We start from the raw sequence: 16,183 nt of genomic DNA, 5'->3' as shown, positions 1-16,183 counted from the left end.
TGTTCTTTACACAAAATGTCAACTTCTCAAATCCTTCTGTACATGTTGGAGCCTGAATTCAATCTGAAATATGTGTGTTGACAACGTGAACAACCTTAGCAACAAAAGATTACAGACGGTGATTTGTGGGGATGTGTGACCAGTGGAAGTCATCTCTTTGGGAAGGTAGAAAAAAACCACGTTGCAGCAAAGCGTAAAAACTGGGCTTTGTCTTACAGGAAGCATTTTTACATACGTTCACCTCAAGTTTTGGAACTTTGACCATGTTTAACATTCAACATCTTAACAGTATGTAAATGAAAATTAGAAAAAGCTGAAAATGTCTCCTTCAAAGCTCACAGTCAGTTTTGTCTATATCTTCCGTATCTTAGAAACAACAACGTGTGATTTGTTTTCCTTGGTCAGAACCAAATGTACCAACTACAGAAAGTGTGAAAGCGACTTTAAATCAAACTACAAGGAGGCAGGTTTAACTTCAGATGAATTCTTTCTATCGGAGGAGATTATTTGTGGATAATTGGACGATTTCAGCGTGGACCAACGAGGGGCCACCAGCCAGACAAGCGCTGACTGACAGAGCAATACTGTTTCTACATTTACAAAGAGAAGACTGTTTAAATCATTTCACTGCTAGAGCTCAGACTCACAGAGAGCAAAGTCTAGACACCCGTCGTCTCCAGGTGCTGATCAGATTAAGGTTTTTGGCGATGAATTCATTAACGTGGTGGGTTTTTTTTTTCTTCTTTTAATCTTTTGTCTGCTTTTATCCCAACAACTTACAGGCTCTTATAAACCGCTTCAGACCACAGCTACGTGCACAGAGAGTCTCACTAATGAGGTGATTTGAAATGAATCTCGTTTAACTTTGTCCAGGACGGCGTAGTGAAGACGGTATTCAAATTTAAGCCAACAGAACGGGGAATGTGAAAGATTTGATACGAAAAAAAACCAACAAAATTGACATTTATTTCCATGAAAATGTTGCAAATTGTGAAATTCATGATTGTGCATTATCCCCCCTCCCGATTTCATGCTTTGACCTTCGACGGTGCATGACCCTGAGCCCTCCGTCCCTCCAGCAAAAGCAACAACAAAATGAGCTCTGGGGAAGCGTTCAGATTGAATCAGCCCCGAGATTTCACGAGACAAATTCTTTATGCTCGGGTATATTGTCTGCATACTTTTTTCCCCCCGTGTCAGTGTTTTGCCACATTGTGCTGTGCTGACTGTATAGCTCCTCTGATCAAAGAGGCTGAGTCTTGTCGTTGGAGGTGTTACGAGAGGACACACAAGGAGGTTTCTAAGAAGAAGCTTTTCAGACATCAAAAGGTTAAGCGCGGTGGATGTCCTCCTTTCACTTTCAATTGACTGTGATCCAAGCAGAGGAGTTTCATTGATATAATCTCGCCTCCTCGGTGGATCTGCTTAAATCCTCCTTCTTCTTCTGCAATAGAAAACCTCTTTTTTTTTCTTCATATACAGACAGACACACTCCTCTTCAGGGCTGCAGCCACCAATTACCTTCATTATCAGTTAATCAACACACAGCTCATCTGATTATTTTCGTAATTAATTGATTCATTGTTTGGTCTATAAATTGGCAGAAAAAAAGTGAAAAATGCTAATGATAATATCCTGATGCCTAAGGTGACGTCTTCAAATTACTTATGTCCGACTAACAGCTCCCATTGACTCCCATTAAAAAAAAAACTTCAGCTTCTCTCTAGAAGTCAATCATTTATTTCAACGAGTCATTATGGTCTCAATCTGTAAATTCAGGCCCTCTAATAAGTGTGCTGCTGGTCATTTTAGAGATTATTGCTCTGTTAATAATGATTTGAAGACTTATAGTAGCTTTGATGTCTTCCGTGTGGACGTTGATTGACAGTTTTGATTGACAGTTGGCTCCGAGACTCACATTGAGTCGGACTATTGTCTCAACATTTCACTAAGGTTAATATTATTTGATTATGATACCAGCCCTGTTAGCACAATTTAGCTAAAGTAGCTAACGTTAGCCCAAATGTGCAGCACTCAGCGTTCCCAGTAAGCTAACGTTAGCTAGGGTTTGAGGTAGCGGGGCGTGTTTCCAAGGCAACACCCTGCACTCCTTATCTGGAAGGTCTTGGCTTCAAACGAGACAAAATGTCACCAACCTAAAGCTGCAGCTCTGGGCTTCAAACTGGCTCCACTGCAAACCAGCGGGTGACATCACACCTCAGTACATCCATCTTTATATACAGACTATGCTCATCATGAGGGGGAAATGAACGTCTGCACTAAATTTCATGGCAATCCATTCAATAACTGTTGAAATATTTTAGTCTGGACCAAAAGACCGACTGCTTCTAGCACAGCTTTAAAAAAAAAAAATCTAGCTGTTTGTTTTCTGTCACTGAGGGGTTTTTAACTGAACAAATGAATTTATCAGCCTCTGGAGCTGCTCTGCCACTGATAGATGTTTATGTAAAGAGGCAAAGTCTCATTTTGCTTTGTAGGCAGCAGTGTTGGCATTTACACCCTTTGATGTTGTGTCTGAAATTCCTCATGGAAAGTATGAATGGGATTTGCAAGAAAAGCAAAAAGTCTGCTTGCTGCACAGAGCTTCAGAAGCCGGTTTGTTTTATTCCATGAGATAAAATACATCAGAGATTCGTTAGTTTCTCTATATTGACTGTTGCTATTGAGATGCTGAACTTTTGGGGAAGAAGACCACAACAACCAACAACCATCTGTAAGTCTGATGTGATAAGTTTAATATAAAGCAGCTTTTCAGTGAAACGATATGAAAACCTTGTTCAACAGTCAGGCGATGAAGTTGTACTTGTGCTCATAAAGAGGTGAGTTTTCTGCTTTCTATAAAAAATTACAATAACTTAATATTAAAGCGAGTAAAACATTAAACTTCACAAACGAGATTCAGGTGGATGTAATTACACAAAAGGAACCTGTTGTTGTTTTTTGGCATTTTTTACAGATGTCACTCCTTTTCAAGGGAAAAATGATGGAAAAGACAACTTCAGTTTACAAAAATTCCAACTTGTGGTGTTTATTTTCACTATTTAGAGATTTTAGAAAGCTGTTCCAGAAACTAAAGCATTTAAAACAGTTAATAACAAAGTTTTTCATGACCAGTTGTAAGTTTAATCACCAGGTACAAGATAAAATACGACTAAATGTCCTGTTATTTGAATGAAATGGAAAGAATATTGAAACAGTGACTGTCCAGTCGTAGCTTAGCAACCGTGATGATTAATCAGTTCATCTATTAATTCTCTGAGGTGCAAAACACAACAGCAGTTCACAAAATGCAACATTTCAGGAAACATGACATTTAAAAAAACACATTTCACATCACAAAAAAAATGTTTGTGAAATGTCGTCATGTTTTTTGGAAATATAATGTTTTGCACCTCAGGGCCACCGTACAGACTAGTAAAAAATGTGCATCACAATTTCCTGGAGCCCTTCTTTAGTGTTTTCTTTAGTAAAACCAGGGAAAGCAGCAAATTCTCACATTTAAAAACCTGGAACCATTAAAAGTTTGATATTTTTGCTTAAAAACTGACATGAATGATTAATCGTTAATCTTATATAAAGAAAATTCTTTATGAGAACAAGTGGCAGCGACTGACCCAGACTGGAACAGACCCGCTCCGAGTCGCACATCATAAATCAAATCATAATCGGCTCTGCAGTCTTCATGTGTGTCTCCGCCTTTAATTAGTGAGTTTTAGAGATGTTGGTAGGTGGATTTTGTTACTATTGTACAAGGCCAGGCTAGCTGTTTCCCCCTATTTCCAGTTTTTATGCTAAGCTAAGCTAACCAGCTGCTTGCAATAGCTTATAGATTGATAATAAAGAGAACTTTATTAATCCCAAAGGGAAATTATAGCGTTACAGAAGCCACTCGACATAAATCAAGAAGGTAGGTAAGAGAAACAAGGCTAAATTATATACAACAACCAAATAGTAACCATAACTTTAATATACTATTTGCTGAGTATACACTGTTCAGTTATATTTAACTAACAGACAGGAGAGTGGTATCAGTCTTGCGTCTGTCCCTTCATCTGACTCTAACAAGTGAATAAGTTATAATAAGTTTACCTCCCAAAATGTGGAACTATTCCTTTAACTATGACATAGCATAAAGTATCAGTAGTGTTGCTATGGTTACTTGCCCAACAGAGGTTCAACACCAATTTAGAAGAGTGATTAAACCTCTGACCATCGGGACACCCCAAACCATATTTGGGATGTCCCGTTTGGCCAATCAGCCAATCAGAAACAAGTGTTTCCTCTGCCCCGAGTGAAATGTGTTAGAGCCGTCTGGGACTCGGAGCAGCAGAGCAGACATTCATTTAGATGAAAGTGTTGCAGATTCACACATTCACAGTGCACGAGAGCAACATGAAATGGCAGCCATTTTAAATTAGTAGGCTAACAACAGCAAAGCGATGCCAGAATCAATATACACACAAACACGTAACAGAGAGAGAGAGACTTTCATAGACTTGTGGGGACCAAAGGCCACAGCGGATTTCTATAGAGATCTATGAAGCATATCCTGCAATCTGTGTGTGTGTGTGTGTGTGTGTGTGTGTGTGTGTGTGTCGATGCGGCAGATTCAAGCTCTTGTCTTCACCTTCCTCATCACATGGTTCACACACAGTGTGTGGTTGCCAAGACAACAGGTCGTGGAGTGGATAGGGTCCCCCAGGGATTGGTGTATGTGTGTGTGTGTGTGTGTGTGTGTGTGTGTGTGTGTGTGTATATGTGTGTGTGTGTTTTAGAGGTGGGTTTATCATTGTGTATTCTGTACCCGCTCTCCCCTCTCTCCCTCCTGCTGCAGATAGCAGATAGATCCAGCTCTGAAACAGCACGACCAGTGAAGCGTGCAGCCAGGCATTACCATGCTGACTGTAGGACTGACTGAAAGTGTGTGTGTGTGTGTGTGTGTGTACGTGTGTGTGTGCATGCAGTGAGTGTTTATGTGTGTGGCTTTTTTAATGCGGTCAGAGGATGCCGTCCAAGGTGACTCCTCAGAGAAAAATGGACATTCGTCAGTAATGATAAGGGATTAAAGAGACGGAGATAGAGAGCCGGTGGGGGGGGGGGGGGGGGGGGGCACAATAAGCTGATTAACTGATCAATTGACTGACATTGAAATTGGTTAATTTCAATAAGCAATTCATCCGTTTATTGTCATTTATCAAGCAAACACAGCATCTCAAATAGGATGAGGATCCTTTTCTCTGTTTTATGTCACTATTAAGGTTGCTATTAACGATTATTTTCATTATTGATTAATGTGTAGATTATTATCTTGATTAATCAATTAGTTGTTTGGTTTATAAATTGTCAGAAAATGGTGAAAGCCCAAGATGACGTCCTCTCAAATGTCTTTAACAGTTCACAGCCCAAAGATATTTAGTTTACTGTCACAGAAGACTAAAGAAAAAAGAAAATATTCACATTTGAGAAGCTGGAATCAGAGAATTTCTATTCTTAAAAAATGACTCCAAATGATTAATTGATTATCAAAATAGTTGCTGATTCATTTAATAGTTGACAGCTAATTGATTAATTGACTAATTGTTGCAGCTCTGCTTATTATGAACTGAATATCTTTGGGTTTTGGACTGTTAGTCGGACAAAATCCACATCAGTCTGTCGACCGATTTACTCCAGACTGAAATATATCGAGAACTACTGTATGATCAACTAAATGAATTGGCAACTATTTTGATGATCGAATAAATGTTTTTGCCATTTTTTGGGGGGCAAAAATGCTAAAAATTTGCTGGTTGCAGCTTCTCGAATGTGAGGATTTGAAGCTTTTCTGTGTCAAACATGATAGTAAACTGAATATCTTTAGATTTTTGAGTGTTGATGACACAAAACAAGACATTTGAAGACATCACTATGCGCTCAAAGAAATTATAACAGACGTTTTTCACTATTTTCTGACATTTTAAATGATTAATCGATAAAAAATAATTGTTAGTTGCAGCTCCAAACTATTGGATGAGTTGCCGTGAATTCACCAGAGGATGAATCCTAGTCCATTGAAGCTCCCTGATTAAATTATAAAAGCTTTGATTATTGCTTAAAATTAATTTAGCGCCATCATCAGGTCAAAATTCAGAAACACTTTGGTTTTTGATCAAATACCTGCAAAACGCAATTTCCCTGACCGACGTCCGTGTGTGTTGTTCTGTTTGTGTGTAGATGTGCGGGCCCAGTTGGTGGAGCAGCAGCGCTGTCTGGAGCAGCAGACAGAGATGCGGGTCCAGCTGCTCCAGGACCTGCAGGACTTCTTCAGGAAGAAGGCCGAGATCGAGACGGAATATTCCAGAAACCTGGAGAAGCTCGCGGAGAGATTCATGGCCAAGACGCGCAGCACAAAAGACCATCAGCAATACAAGTAGGACTGTGTGTGTGTGTGTGTGTGTGTGTGTGTGTGTGTGTGTGTGTGTGTGTTTGGTGGTGACATTAAGATACAAATGTTTATGTCATACGTTTTTTTATTTGTGTGCTACAGTATGTGGTCAAAGAAGAACTTTAAATTGTATAAATTTTTCTGTCTGTGTGTCTGTGGCTACACTGCAAACAGGAAGTGCTAATAGCTAATTCGGCAGACCTTTAATGGGGTCAATTTGCCAAAATGTAAACAAATAACGGCTAAAAACTGGGTTCAAATGAGAGTATGTGGCTGATGTTACAGCAGCCCATTTGATGAGCTTTTATGTCGTCTTGCTCTCCTGATGGTTTTATTTTTTTGTCGTCATATTGGCTCCATAACAAGCCCTAATGTTGGTGTTAGCATGTTTCCATCCATCAGATTAGTAGGATAAGCAGCTCTTCCTGTGGAAATATCACAGAGATCCACTTTAAAATACAAGGACGCTGCTCCGGGCGGGATTTAAATTAGAGGAGGAGCAGCGTGTTTGCTGAACTGTAGGTCATTTGGACTGTAATTATGAGGGTGGAAAAAAGACTCTCATACAGAGAGGGACTGGATTAAAATCACTGACCAGGGCAGGTGATGTTAAAATCACCCCCACCCCCTCTAAGAGAAATAAATCCTGTCAGAACGGGGCTTGTGTCTGTCTAATGTTTGGGTAACAGGTAAGAAACAGATGAAATCAGCTGCCTGGATACTGGATCAGTGAGAACTATGAGCTATAAGATGATAAAACACTCTGTAGAGCCAGGTGATACTTCTCTCTGTGGGTTTGTCACTACAGTCAAATATAAAAACATTGATTAGTGCAGTTTTAACAGCAGGATAGGGTCTTCCTAAATGCTGGACTGAGACAGACGACTTAAAGGACAAGTTCAGTTTTTCAAGTCTGTCTTAAAACAACAGTCAGGAGCCCAAATCAACACTGACACCTGTTTTTCTTGCTGTAATCATTCCTCCTGTTCATACTGACCATTAGAAGATCCCTTCATAATGCACTTACAATGGAAGTGATGGAGGACAAAATCCACAGTCCTCCTTCTGTGTAAAAATGTATTTAAAAGTTTATCTGAAGCTAATATGAAGCTTCAGCGTCCAAATGAGTCAAATCAAGTAGATATATTTCAACACTGTCCGAGGAAACACAAAGAGGGAATTTGATGCTAAAAAGACTGTAAATGTGTCAGATATCCACTTGATATGATTAACTCAGACTGATGAAGACTCATATAAGCTTCACAGAGACTTTTAAATGACTGTGTGGACACACTGTGGATTTTGGCCTCCATCACTTACATTGAAAGCACATTTGAAGGATCTTTTAATATCCAGTATGAACAGGAGGAATGATTACAGCGAGGAAAACCTCTTTCACTGTTCATATGGATAAATGTTGTTTCCACAAATATGTCTATATCTCTAAGAACTACTTTATCTAAATGATCTTCTTCACAAAAAAAAGGGGTGTAGTTGGCAGATATTGGTGTATTTTTGCGTAGTTTAAAGAATCTCTCTCTCTCTCTCTCTTCCAGAAAGGATCAGAACCTGCTCTCTCCGGTGAACTGCTGGTACTTGCTGCTAAACCAGGTCAGTCGCAGGTGTTTGTTTGTTTGCTTGAGACCCTTTTTTTTTTATAATATGAAATATCAAACCATCAGAGATATTCCCTTTTCTCTTCTCCAGGTGAGGAGGGAGAGTAAGGACCACGCCACCCTCAGCGATCTCTACCTGAACAACGTCATCACCCGCCTCACGCACATCAGCGAGGACTCGGCTCGCCTGCTGAAGAGGGTGAGCTGATATATCTTAATCCTCTGTGCCGTAGAGCGCCATTGTTGTCCAGAAACTATTGAAAACACATCAATGAGTCACTCCTCTGCACTGGGTGACATGTTCCTTTATCACCATGAACACACACACCGTCCTGCTGCCAGAAATACTCTAAAACACCCAACAAATGCACTATTTACTCCTGCTAGTGTAACGCCTGCTAAAAACTACAACAACCAGCTGTTTTAGGAAATTACAGTCTTTTTAAAGATAATGAAACTACATATTTGTGAGCCAGTTTTAAAAATGTACATCTTCAGTAGGAACCAACAGGTTTAGGACTGTTGGCTGATGGACTAACCCATTCTTGGTTTTAGTCTTTTCATTAATCATATATCTTTATTCTTTATTCACTAATAAAACATTATTATCAAACTGTTAAACAGCCTTCTTGCCCAAGTTTATTCTCTGTGGGCTCGTCAGGAGGCGGGTCTTAACGAGATAAAACGGCCTGTTTCAGACGGAGGCTGAACTCAGCGGCTGCATAAAGGACCAGTTTAAGATAAATAAGGAGTTTTTGACTGTAAATCATGCAAATATATTCTAGTAGAGCCCCAGAATATAAATGTAGACGTGGAAATATGCATGATACGTCTCCTTTAAATCAGGTTGGTATTTTTCTTACAGTACTGGCAGAAAATGAGACATTTAGGACTCAATTAAGGACTAAAATCACTCAATAAGCAGATTTTGTGCACTGAATAAAGCGCTGCATTTTATAAACTGATCATATGCTTTAAATGTACATTTCTAATTGGTGAAATAACTTTAGTTGTTAAATAAATGTAGTGACGTAAAAAGTACAACATTTCTAGGGATGATTAATGTTCCGATTCTCTTTTCGAATAATCTGTTAATTACTATTAATTATTTTGGCCCATAAAACATTAAAACTGTGAAAAACGTTTGTGAATAATATTTTATTTTTTTATTATTTTGCCCAAAACCCAAAGATATTCAGTTTTCCGTTCTGTAAGAGAAGGAAAAGCAGTAAATACTCAAATTTGAGAACCTGAAATTCTCACATTTTTTGGCATCTTTGCTTAAAAAAAACAACCTGAAATATTAATCGATTATCAAAATTGCTGCAGATTTATTCCCTGTTGATCAACTAATTGACTAACTGTCGCAGCTCTAAATATTTCCCTTTGAAATGTAGTAGTACAAATACCTCAACATTGTATTTAAGTACAGCACTTGAGTAAATGGACTTTGCTGCTCTCCACCTCTAGGCCTGTTTTTCCTTCTTTCATTCGGCTTCTTCAAGTAGAAGAGTTGATTCTAATGAAAAGTAAAGTCAGTATTCCCCTGAGCTCTGTTAGGCTGCCTCGGAGTTTAGCAAATTAAGCGCGCACACACACATGTATTGTACATGCACGCTCTCAACCGCCTCCAAGTTTAGCTCGCCGTGTTCATTATTAATCTCTCTTCCGGCTCGTCTTTTATTCATGCTAACTAAAGTGCAGCCGCTGCCAGCAGCTATAAACTGCAAGGCCTCCATCACAGCCGACACATCCTCCCCAAAAATCTGTTCAGGAAGAAAGGACACCGGGAAGAGACAGACGGCTGAGTGGCCGTGACAACGCTGACAGCCCCCGTGGCCATGGCGACGGGCTCAGCTGATCTTTTCTCAGCGGGCGCTATGGGAACGGGATTCATCCATCCTGGGATTCCACAGTCATTTAGCATAATGCAATATTAATGTGGTGCTGTGCTGCCACATAACTCCTTCCCCAAACTGGTCGGCTGTTTAATGCATGAGACAGAAATTCAGTTTGAGTGCAGGCGGCAGAGCTCGGCTTGTTTCATTTATGAATTCATTTGTTTGTGTGTGGTCAAATCCATTTATTTATCTGGCGCAAGTTCGTCCCGCTCGGATGGATCACGCTTGCCACGCTATGTTAGAGGAAGTTTCCGTGTATTTACCTCGTGCTGATGATATTTTTTTCATATCTCTTTTCTGCTTTGATAGAGTAAGGAGATCATCTTTCAGCTTCAGGAAGATCTCATGAAGCTTCTCAATGAGCTTTACACCGTAAGTGGAACAAACTCTGTTCTTCAGTGGGGAGGATGGTGGGTTTTTCGACTCTAGTGTTGTTCTATTAGCTCTTAAGAAGGCAGGTGAGGTTCATTTAGGTTCTCAAAGACGTGGTTTCTCATGGTTAACAAAAATCAACAAAAACCATCTGCAAAATCTGTCTAGAACGTCTATATCTGGTCTTAAAACCTATTAAACATTCTGATATCTGCAGACGCCAATGAACTGATCTACTTACAAATATTGTGTGTGTATCCAAAGCCTGATATATCTTATTCCTCTGTTGTTGTGCAAAAACTATTAAAAACACATCAATGAGCCACACCGCTGCACTGGGTGACATGTTCCTTCATTATAAAGAGTTTGGTCACATTAGTTTGTTCAGAAATGGCTCCAAAGACTAATAACAGCATCACGTTTTCACTCTCCAGAGAGTTGTTCTGTGTAAGGCAGACGCCACCGAGCATGTGCAGAAACGCGGGTCTGTTGTGCTTCATATCACAACCTCTTGACTTTGTACTGCATTGTAAATTTCTCAGAATTTCAGTACAACGTTAAGAGGTTGTGATATGTATCACAACAGACCCGCGTTCCTGCACATGCTCGGTGGCGTCTGCCTTACACAGAACTACTCTCCGGAGAGTGAAAACGTGATTGCTGTTATTAGTCCTCAGAGCTGTTTCTAAACAAAAATAACGTTCCTAATGAAGGAACATGTCACCCAGTGCAGCGTTGTGACTCACTGACGTATTTTTTAATAGGTTTTGGAAAACAATGGAGGTCTACGGCACAGAGGAATCAGATATATCAGGCTTTAGATACACACACAATACTTGTTAGCAGATCAGTTCATTGTCGGTTAGGATCCAAACATGAGATTTGTTGACAAGAAGAAAGATATAGAAAATCACCAGTCTTATACTTTAAAGTAAGTTTGGCTTGTCCAGTATGAATTAGTAACTGTATTAACACAGAAACTAGGCCAAGGAAAAGTCACTGAGGCACATTTTGGAAGCTCAGAATGCATCAAGCTTAAAAGTATTTTTTTCATTCTGGGCTGTCATGAACTTTTGCTTTTTGTCTGACGTTATTTGTCAAGTCTGCAAAGAGCCTTGAAGGAGAAAATGTGTTGATTTTTTTCCAAACGTCAGTGAGTGCTGGCCTTAAAAGCGTCCTGTCTAAACACTGGAAATCAGATTAGAGTGGACCTGATAACCTTGAGGAATAAACACAGGCTGCAGTGTTGCGTTGTTTTCAGTGTTTATGGTCCTTCTGATTCAGAAGCTGTGTGTTGTTATCGGCTGCTGTCGCCTAGGTGATAAAGACGTATCACATGTACCACGTGGAGACGATCAACGCGGAAACCAAGCTGCGGGAGGCGGAGCGCCAGGAGGGGCGCGTCAAGGGCGTGTCGGGGACAAGCGGAGGGGTGGAGCCTGTGTTCGGCCTGCGGATAGAAGAGCGCCACCAGAGACGCAACGCCGCCCGCAAGATGGAGAAGATGAGAGAGAAGGTACGGGGTGCATCTCAGTTCCCTCTCAGTCCTTCACACTAGTTTCTACACAAAGAAAGATACCTGAGATGATTGATCAGACCGACAGTTAACTCAGATCCACCGTTTTCTGACTAAATGGTCCTTTCATGTCTGTTTCTTTCTTCATTAGAGGAAGGCAAAGTACTCAGAGAACAAACTGAAGACTCTTAAAGCCAGGAATGAGTATCTGCTGACTCTGGAGGCCACAAACGCCTCCGTGTTTAAATACTACATCCACGACCTGCCCGATATCATAGACGTGAGTATCCGTCTGTTGTCTGGTGAGAACTAAGACTAAACTAAGACTAAGTTTAACAACAGTGACACTAATGAAGGTGAAAGTCATATTTATACACGTATGACGGACTACAGCGTTATAATTTTTTAGCGTGCTGAGTAAGAGAACAAGCAGCGATTAGAAGAAATAATGTCCAGCTGCAAGAAATAAAAAATACTGTAACTTCACAATGTTGTAAAGCTTCCTATCACATATCAGGAAGTACCAAAACTACTAGTAGTTGTTAAATACTGGCAGGAGTAATGTTACTCATTCACAACAGGAAGTAACGCACAAGGATCAGCTTGTTAGGCCTGAGTTAAATGGAGATCACTTGTGTGTCGTCTTTTTGGGGGTTTAAATTGATTGTAGTACATGACTCATAGACGATGTTACGTAACTCATAGTTGGATCGGCACAAAACTCTCTTTGAAGTTTGAATTATTAGAACAAACTGTGTTGGAAAATATCTGGTTCTTTGTTAAAAAGTCGTGAAACTTTGTTGGAGAAGTTAACTCTGACTCCCAAGGTGCATTTCAACAAGAAACAACCAGTCATCAAGCTTAAAATTCTGTTACATGTGCCGCTAACTGTAAGTGGGAGCTAAAGATCGTGTTATTGGGAAAACTGGAAACACAACTTCAGCTTCAGTTAATTCACTTATAAATTTTAGCTCAATTTTGGATGAATTCAGCACATACATGGCCATGTTTTGTTCAGAAATTCAACGAAGAAAAGTTTGAAATCACCACAGCTCTGATTGGTTTCTTTTCCATGGCAACAGCAGCCAAGGCTCATGGGTATTGTAGTATTTTTGAGCCGTCCGCCATGACAAACTGACAGACAACACATGATTTCTCAGAAACTAAGTTGTAATAATTGAAACTAGTGGTCATAACATTAAGCAACACTGAGGATATTGTTCAAAGAAACATTTTAAATGGGAATAAAAGATAAAAACATATCTGGAACTCTATTGAGAGGCGATTATTGTCCCAAAATACACGCAGAGTGATATCTGCGATTTCCACCACTGTGTAAACATGTGATGTTTCCTCCATCTGTCCCCTCTTTGTCTCAGTGCTGTGACCTAGGGTACCACTCCAGTCTGAGCCGGGCTCTGAGGACCTACCTATCAGCCGAACTGAGCCTTGAAGCCTCCAGGAGGGCGGGTCTGGAGGTGCTGGAGGGGGCCGTGGAGGGCCTGGACCCCGCCCGCGACAGGCAGCGTCTGCTGGGTCTCTACCCCACCGCCTTCTGCCCCCCACAGCGCTTCAGCTTCCAATCCCACATGGGCGACACAGTCAGTATATCGCAACAAACACAACCTGGGAGTTCAGTTTCTATTTAGAGACATGTATCTCAGAGAGGGAGAAACATTTGAGAGGTATTTTGAGACAGCTGCATTTGGAAAATATTATATTTTTAAATATTTATGAAGAGAGAATTGTTGTTATAACTTTACTTTTTTTGGCACTGACATTCTGTCTCTCTGTGCTTTAGTAATGTCACAATCTATGATGTCCTTTTTCCATATAAAATAACTCTGGAACTCAACATCCTCCATCTTGTGGTGTTGAAGAGGGACTCTGTGTCAAAATCATTCTTTAAGACTTTAATTGTTTTAGTTTATATTGAGCTCATTTGTGGTAAACTTGTGTTTTATCAAACTACACACAGAAAGAGTGAAGGACAGGTAGTTTTATTCCATCAAAGAAGTACTGTAAGTCTACAGCCAACAATTATTTTCATCATCAATAGGTCTGATAATTATTTGCTTGTGTAAAAAAGCCTTTGAGTCAAAAACACAAAGATATTTGTTATCATGGTAAACTAGGAACATGAAGAGGCTGCTAGAAGTGATTTTTTTTGGTATTTTTGCTTTAAAAATGACTTTAACAGTTATCAAAATTGTCACTAATTGATTAATCATTTCATCATTGAGCTCTAGAGTACTGCCTTGTATACTGGGGGGACAACAGAGGCCCAACAGTTTGCCCCGGGGGCCCCATAGGGGGTTAATCTGGACGTGATTTTGGACAATTAAATTAAATGTTGCTTTTTCCAATAAGAAGTGCTTACAAAGTTTATGTGGATGAGAAAGTTTCATATCCCAAAAGCTTAGGACATTTTCTGATTGTCTTGTTGTTGTTCCACTTCCTGTCAGGTGACCCAGATCGCCTCCCAGCCGCAGGTCCAGGCCGAGCTCACCCTCCGCCTCACACAGCTCCAGACCCGCCTGGCGTCTCTGAAGATAGAGAACGAAGAGGTCAGACACGCAAATACGAGAAAAACGATGGTCAAAAATTTGAAATGCACTAAAGAAATGATGGGGTGGGGGTGTACATGAGGGGTATCTCTCCTGTCTTACCTATTTTCAGTCAACATGGCGGCTGTTTTAGCATTTAGCTCAGAGGAATTAGCATTTTTTTGACGATGATCAAAGAAATATGCTGATTTAAAAGTTATTTACTTGCATCAACATGTACAGCTGTGTCAATGTTAGAGCTGCCTCATAAATATCAATGAGGCGATCGAAGGCTGCAACCTGCAATGTTTATTTTCATTTAAATTACTCTGTCAATTATTTTCCTGATTAGTTGTTTGGCTTCCTTAAATGCCTTGTTTTCAGTCCACAAGCCAAATATATTTAGTTTACTATCATAGAGGACTAAAGAAACCAGAAAATATTCACATTTAAGAACATTTAGGATCCTTTTTTTTTGCCATTTTTCTTCAAAAAATGACTCAAAACAATTTATTGATTATTAAAATAGTTGGCCGTTAAGCAGTCGACTCACATTTTGTCAGTTGAAACGCTGCTTTTTTTTTTTTTTTAGCTCCGTCATAATGCTCACAGTAACGCAGGGTGACAGCATGACAGGCTGTAAACTTTTACAGATTCTTGTCTCTAAATGACCTAAATACATAACTGATGGACACACGGGGGACAAACGCTCCGACTCTGACGCTCTCAGCTCCGGAGTTAAGAGCAGAGAAGTCGGCTAAACTACATTTGAACCAGACGCTGATACAACTACAACCATGGCAATTTAAAATACCGGAGTCTCTCCCTCACCCCTGGAAGTGCGGACTCTAAGTCGACTGTGAGCATCCTGAGTCAGAGACGGCTTTAATCTGTGTCATCTACTCTTGCCACCATTTTTTTCAGGTGCAGGAAGATACCACCTCTTTAGTATATCAGAGCTATCCATGTGCCATCCATTAACGTCTGTACCGGCTTTCCTGACAATTTGTCCACTGGTTGTTGGGATATTTCACTTTGGCCCCCGAGTCAAAGTTATGGTAATTTATACTGTTTTAATGGGGGGTAATAATGTAGCAGATGTACCCTCTAAAAATAAACGTGTGCCATCTGAAGGCGACTCGCTGCTGCAGTCTGTGGCGTCCTCTGTGTCGCTGTGGAGCAGAGCGGAGCGTTGTGTTGTGTGCACAGAGGGCAGCAGTTAACTCACCCTGAAGGGCATAAAAATGCTGAAGGAGTCTGTATTAATGAGCTGCATCTGCACGTCTCCGCAGCGTACAAACACACAACCACACACACACACACACACACACACACGTAGACACTCAAACACACCCTGATTATCATAAACAAATAAAAACACTTTTACGCCCATTATCCTTGCTGTAAATACAAACACACTTTGCATATGTAGTATACAGAAAACAGAGCTGCTGTGCTTGAACGCACACACTTCATCACGCAAAAAAAAACAGCAACTCCACCCTAAAACAATTATAAATTCATAATTCATAACTCGTGATCCATGAAGCCTTGTGCAGTAATGACATTTATTTTTTTTTGGTGTTCAGTCAAGTGCTCATGTGAGCTTGCAAAGCCATCCTTCCATACAGGATTAGTGTTGTTTTAAGGTGGAAAAATTGATCTTCTAATGATCAGTATGAACAGAAGGAACGATTACAGCAAGAAAAACACGTGTCAGTGTTCATTTGGCGTCCTGACTGTTGTTTTAGGACACGCTTGAAAAACTGTGAACCTGAAGTTTTCTT

General features: G+C 40.2%; 1 protein-coding gene across 2 annotated transcripts in view; it reads left to right on the top strand.

The window, feature by feature from the left end:
* srgap1b (SLIT-ROBO Rho GTPase activating protein 1b) overlaps nt 1-16,183 on the top strand; it is a 37,846-nt gene that overhangs the window by 4,808 nt on the left and 16,855 nt on the right. Inside the window, exons 1-9 of one of the 2 annotated variants that reach the window (XM_044343866.1) lie at nt 2,345-2,734; nt 6,235-6,430; nt 8,002-8,056; nt 8,153-8,260; nt 10,272-10,334; nt 11,653-11,850; nt 12,002-12,130; nt 13,230-13,451; nt 14,316-14,417. In XM_044343866.1, the coding sequence (XP_044199801.1) occupies nt 2,689-2,734; nt 6,235-6,430; nt 8,002-8,056; nt 8,153-8,260; nt 10,272-10,334; nt 11,653-11,850; nt 12,002-12,130; nt 13,230-13,451; nt 14,316-14,417 (1,119 nt within the window). In that variant the 5' untranslated portion in view covers nt 2,345-2,688. Of the gene's footprint in view, nt 1-2,344; nt 2,735-6,234; nt 6,431-8,001; nt 8,057-8,152; nt 8,261-10,271; nt 10,335-11,652; nt 11,851-12,001; nt 12,131-13,229; nt 13,452-14,315; nt 14,418-16,183 lie in introns of those variants that run through there. The other variant, XM_044343865.1, reaches the window with a different exon arrangement.

Source organism: Thunnus albacares, chromosome 23 (assembly GCF_914725855.1).
Source record: "Thunnus albacares chromosome 23, fThuAlb1.1, whole genome shotgun sequence".
NCBI lineage: Eukaryota > Metazoa > Chordata > Actinopteri > Scombriformes > Scombridae > Thunnus > Thunnus albacares.
This window is presented reverse-complemented; position numbering and strand designations above follow the sequence as displayed.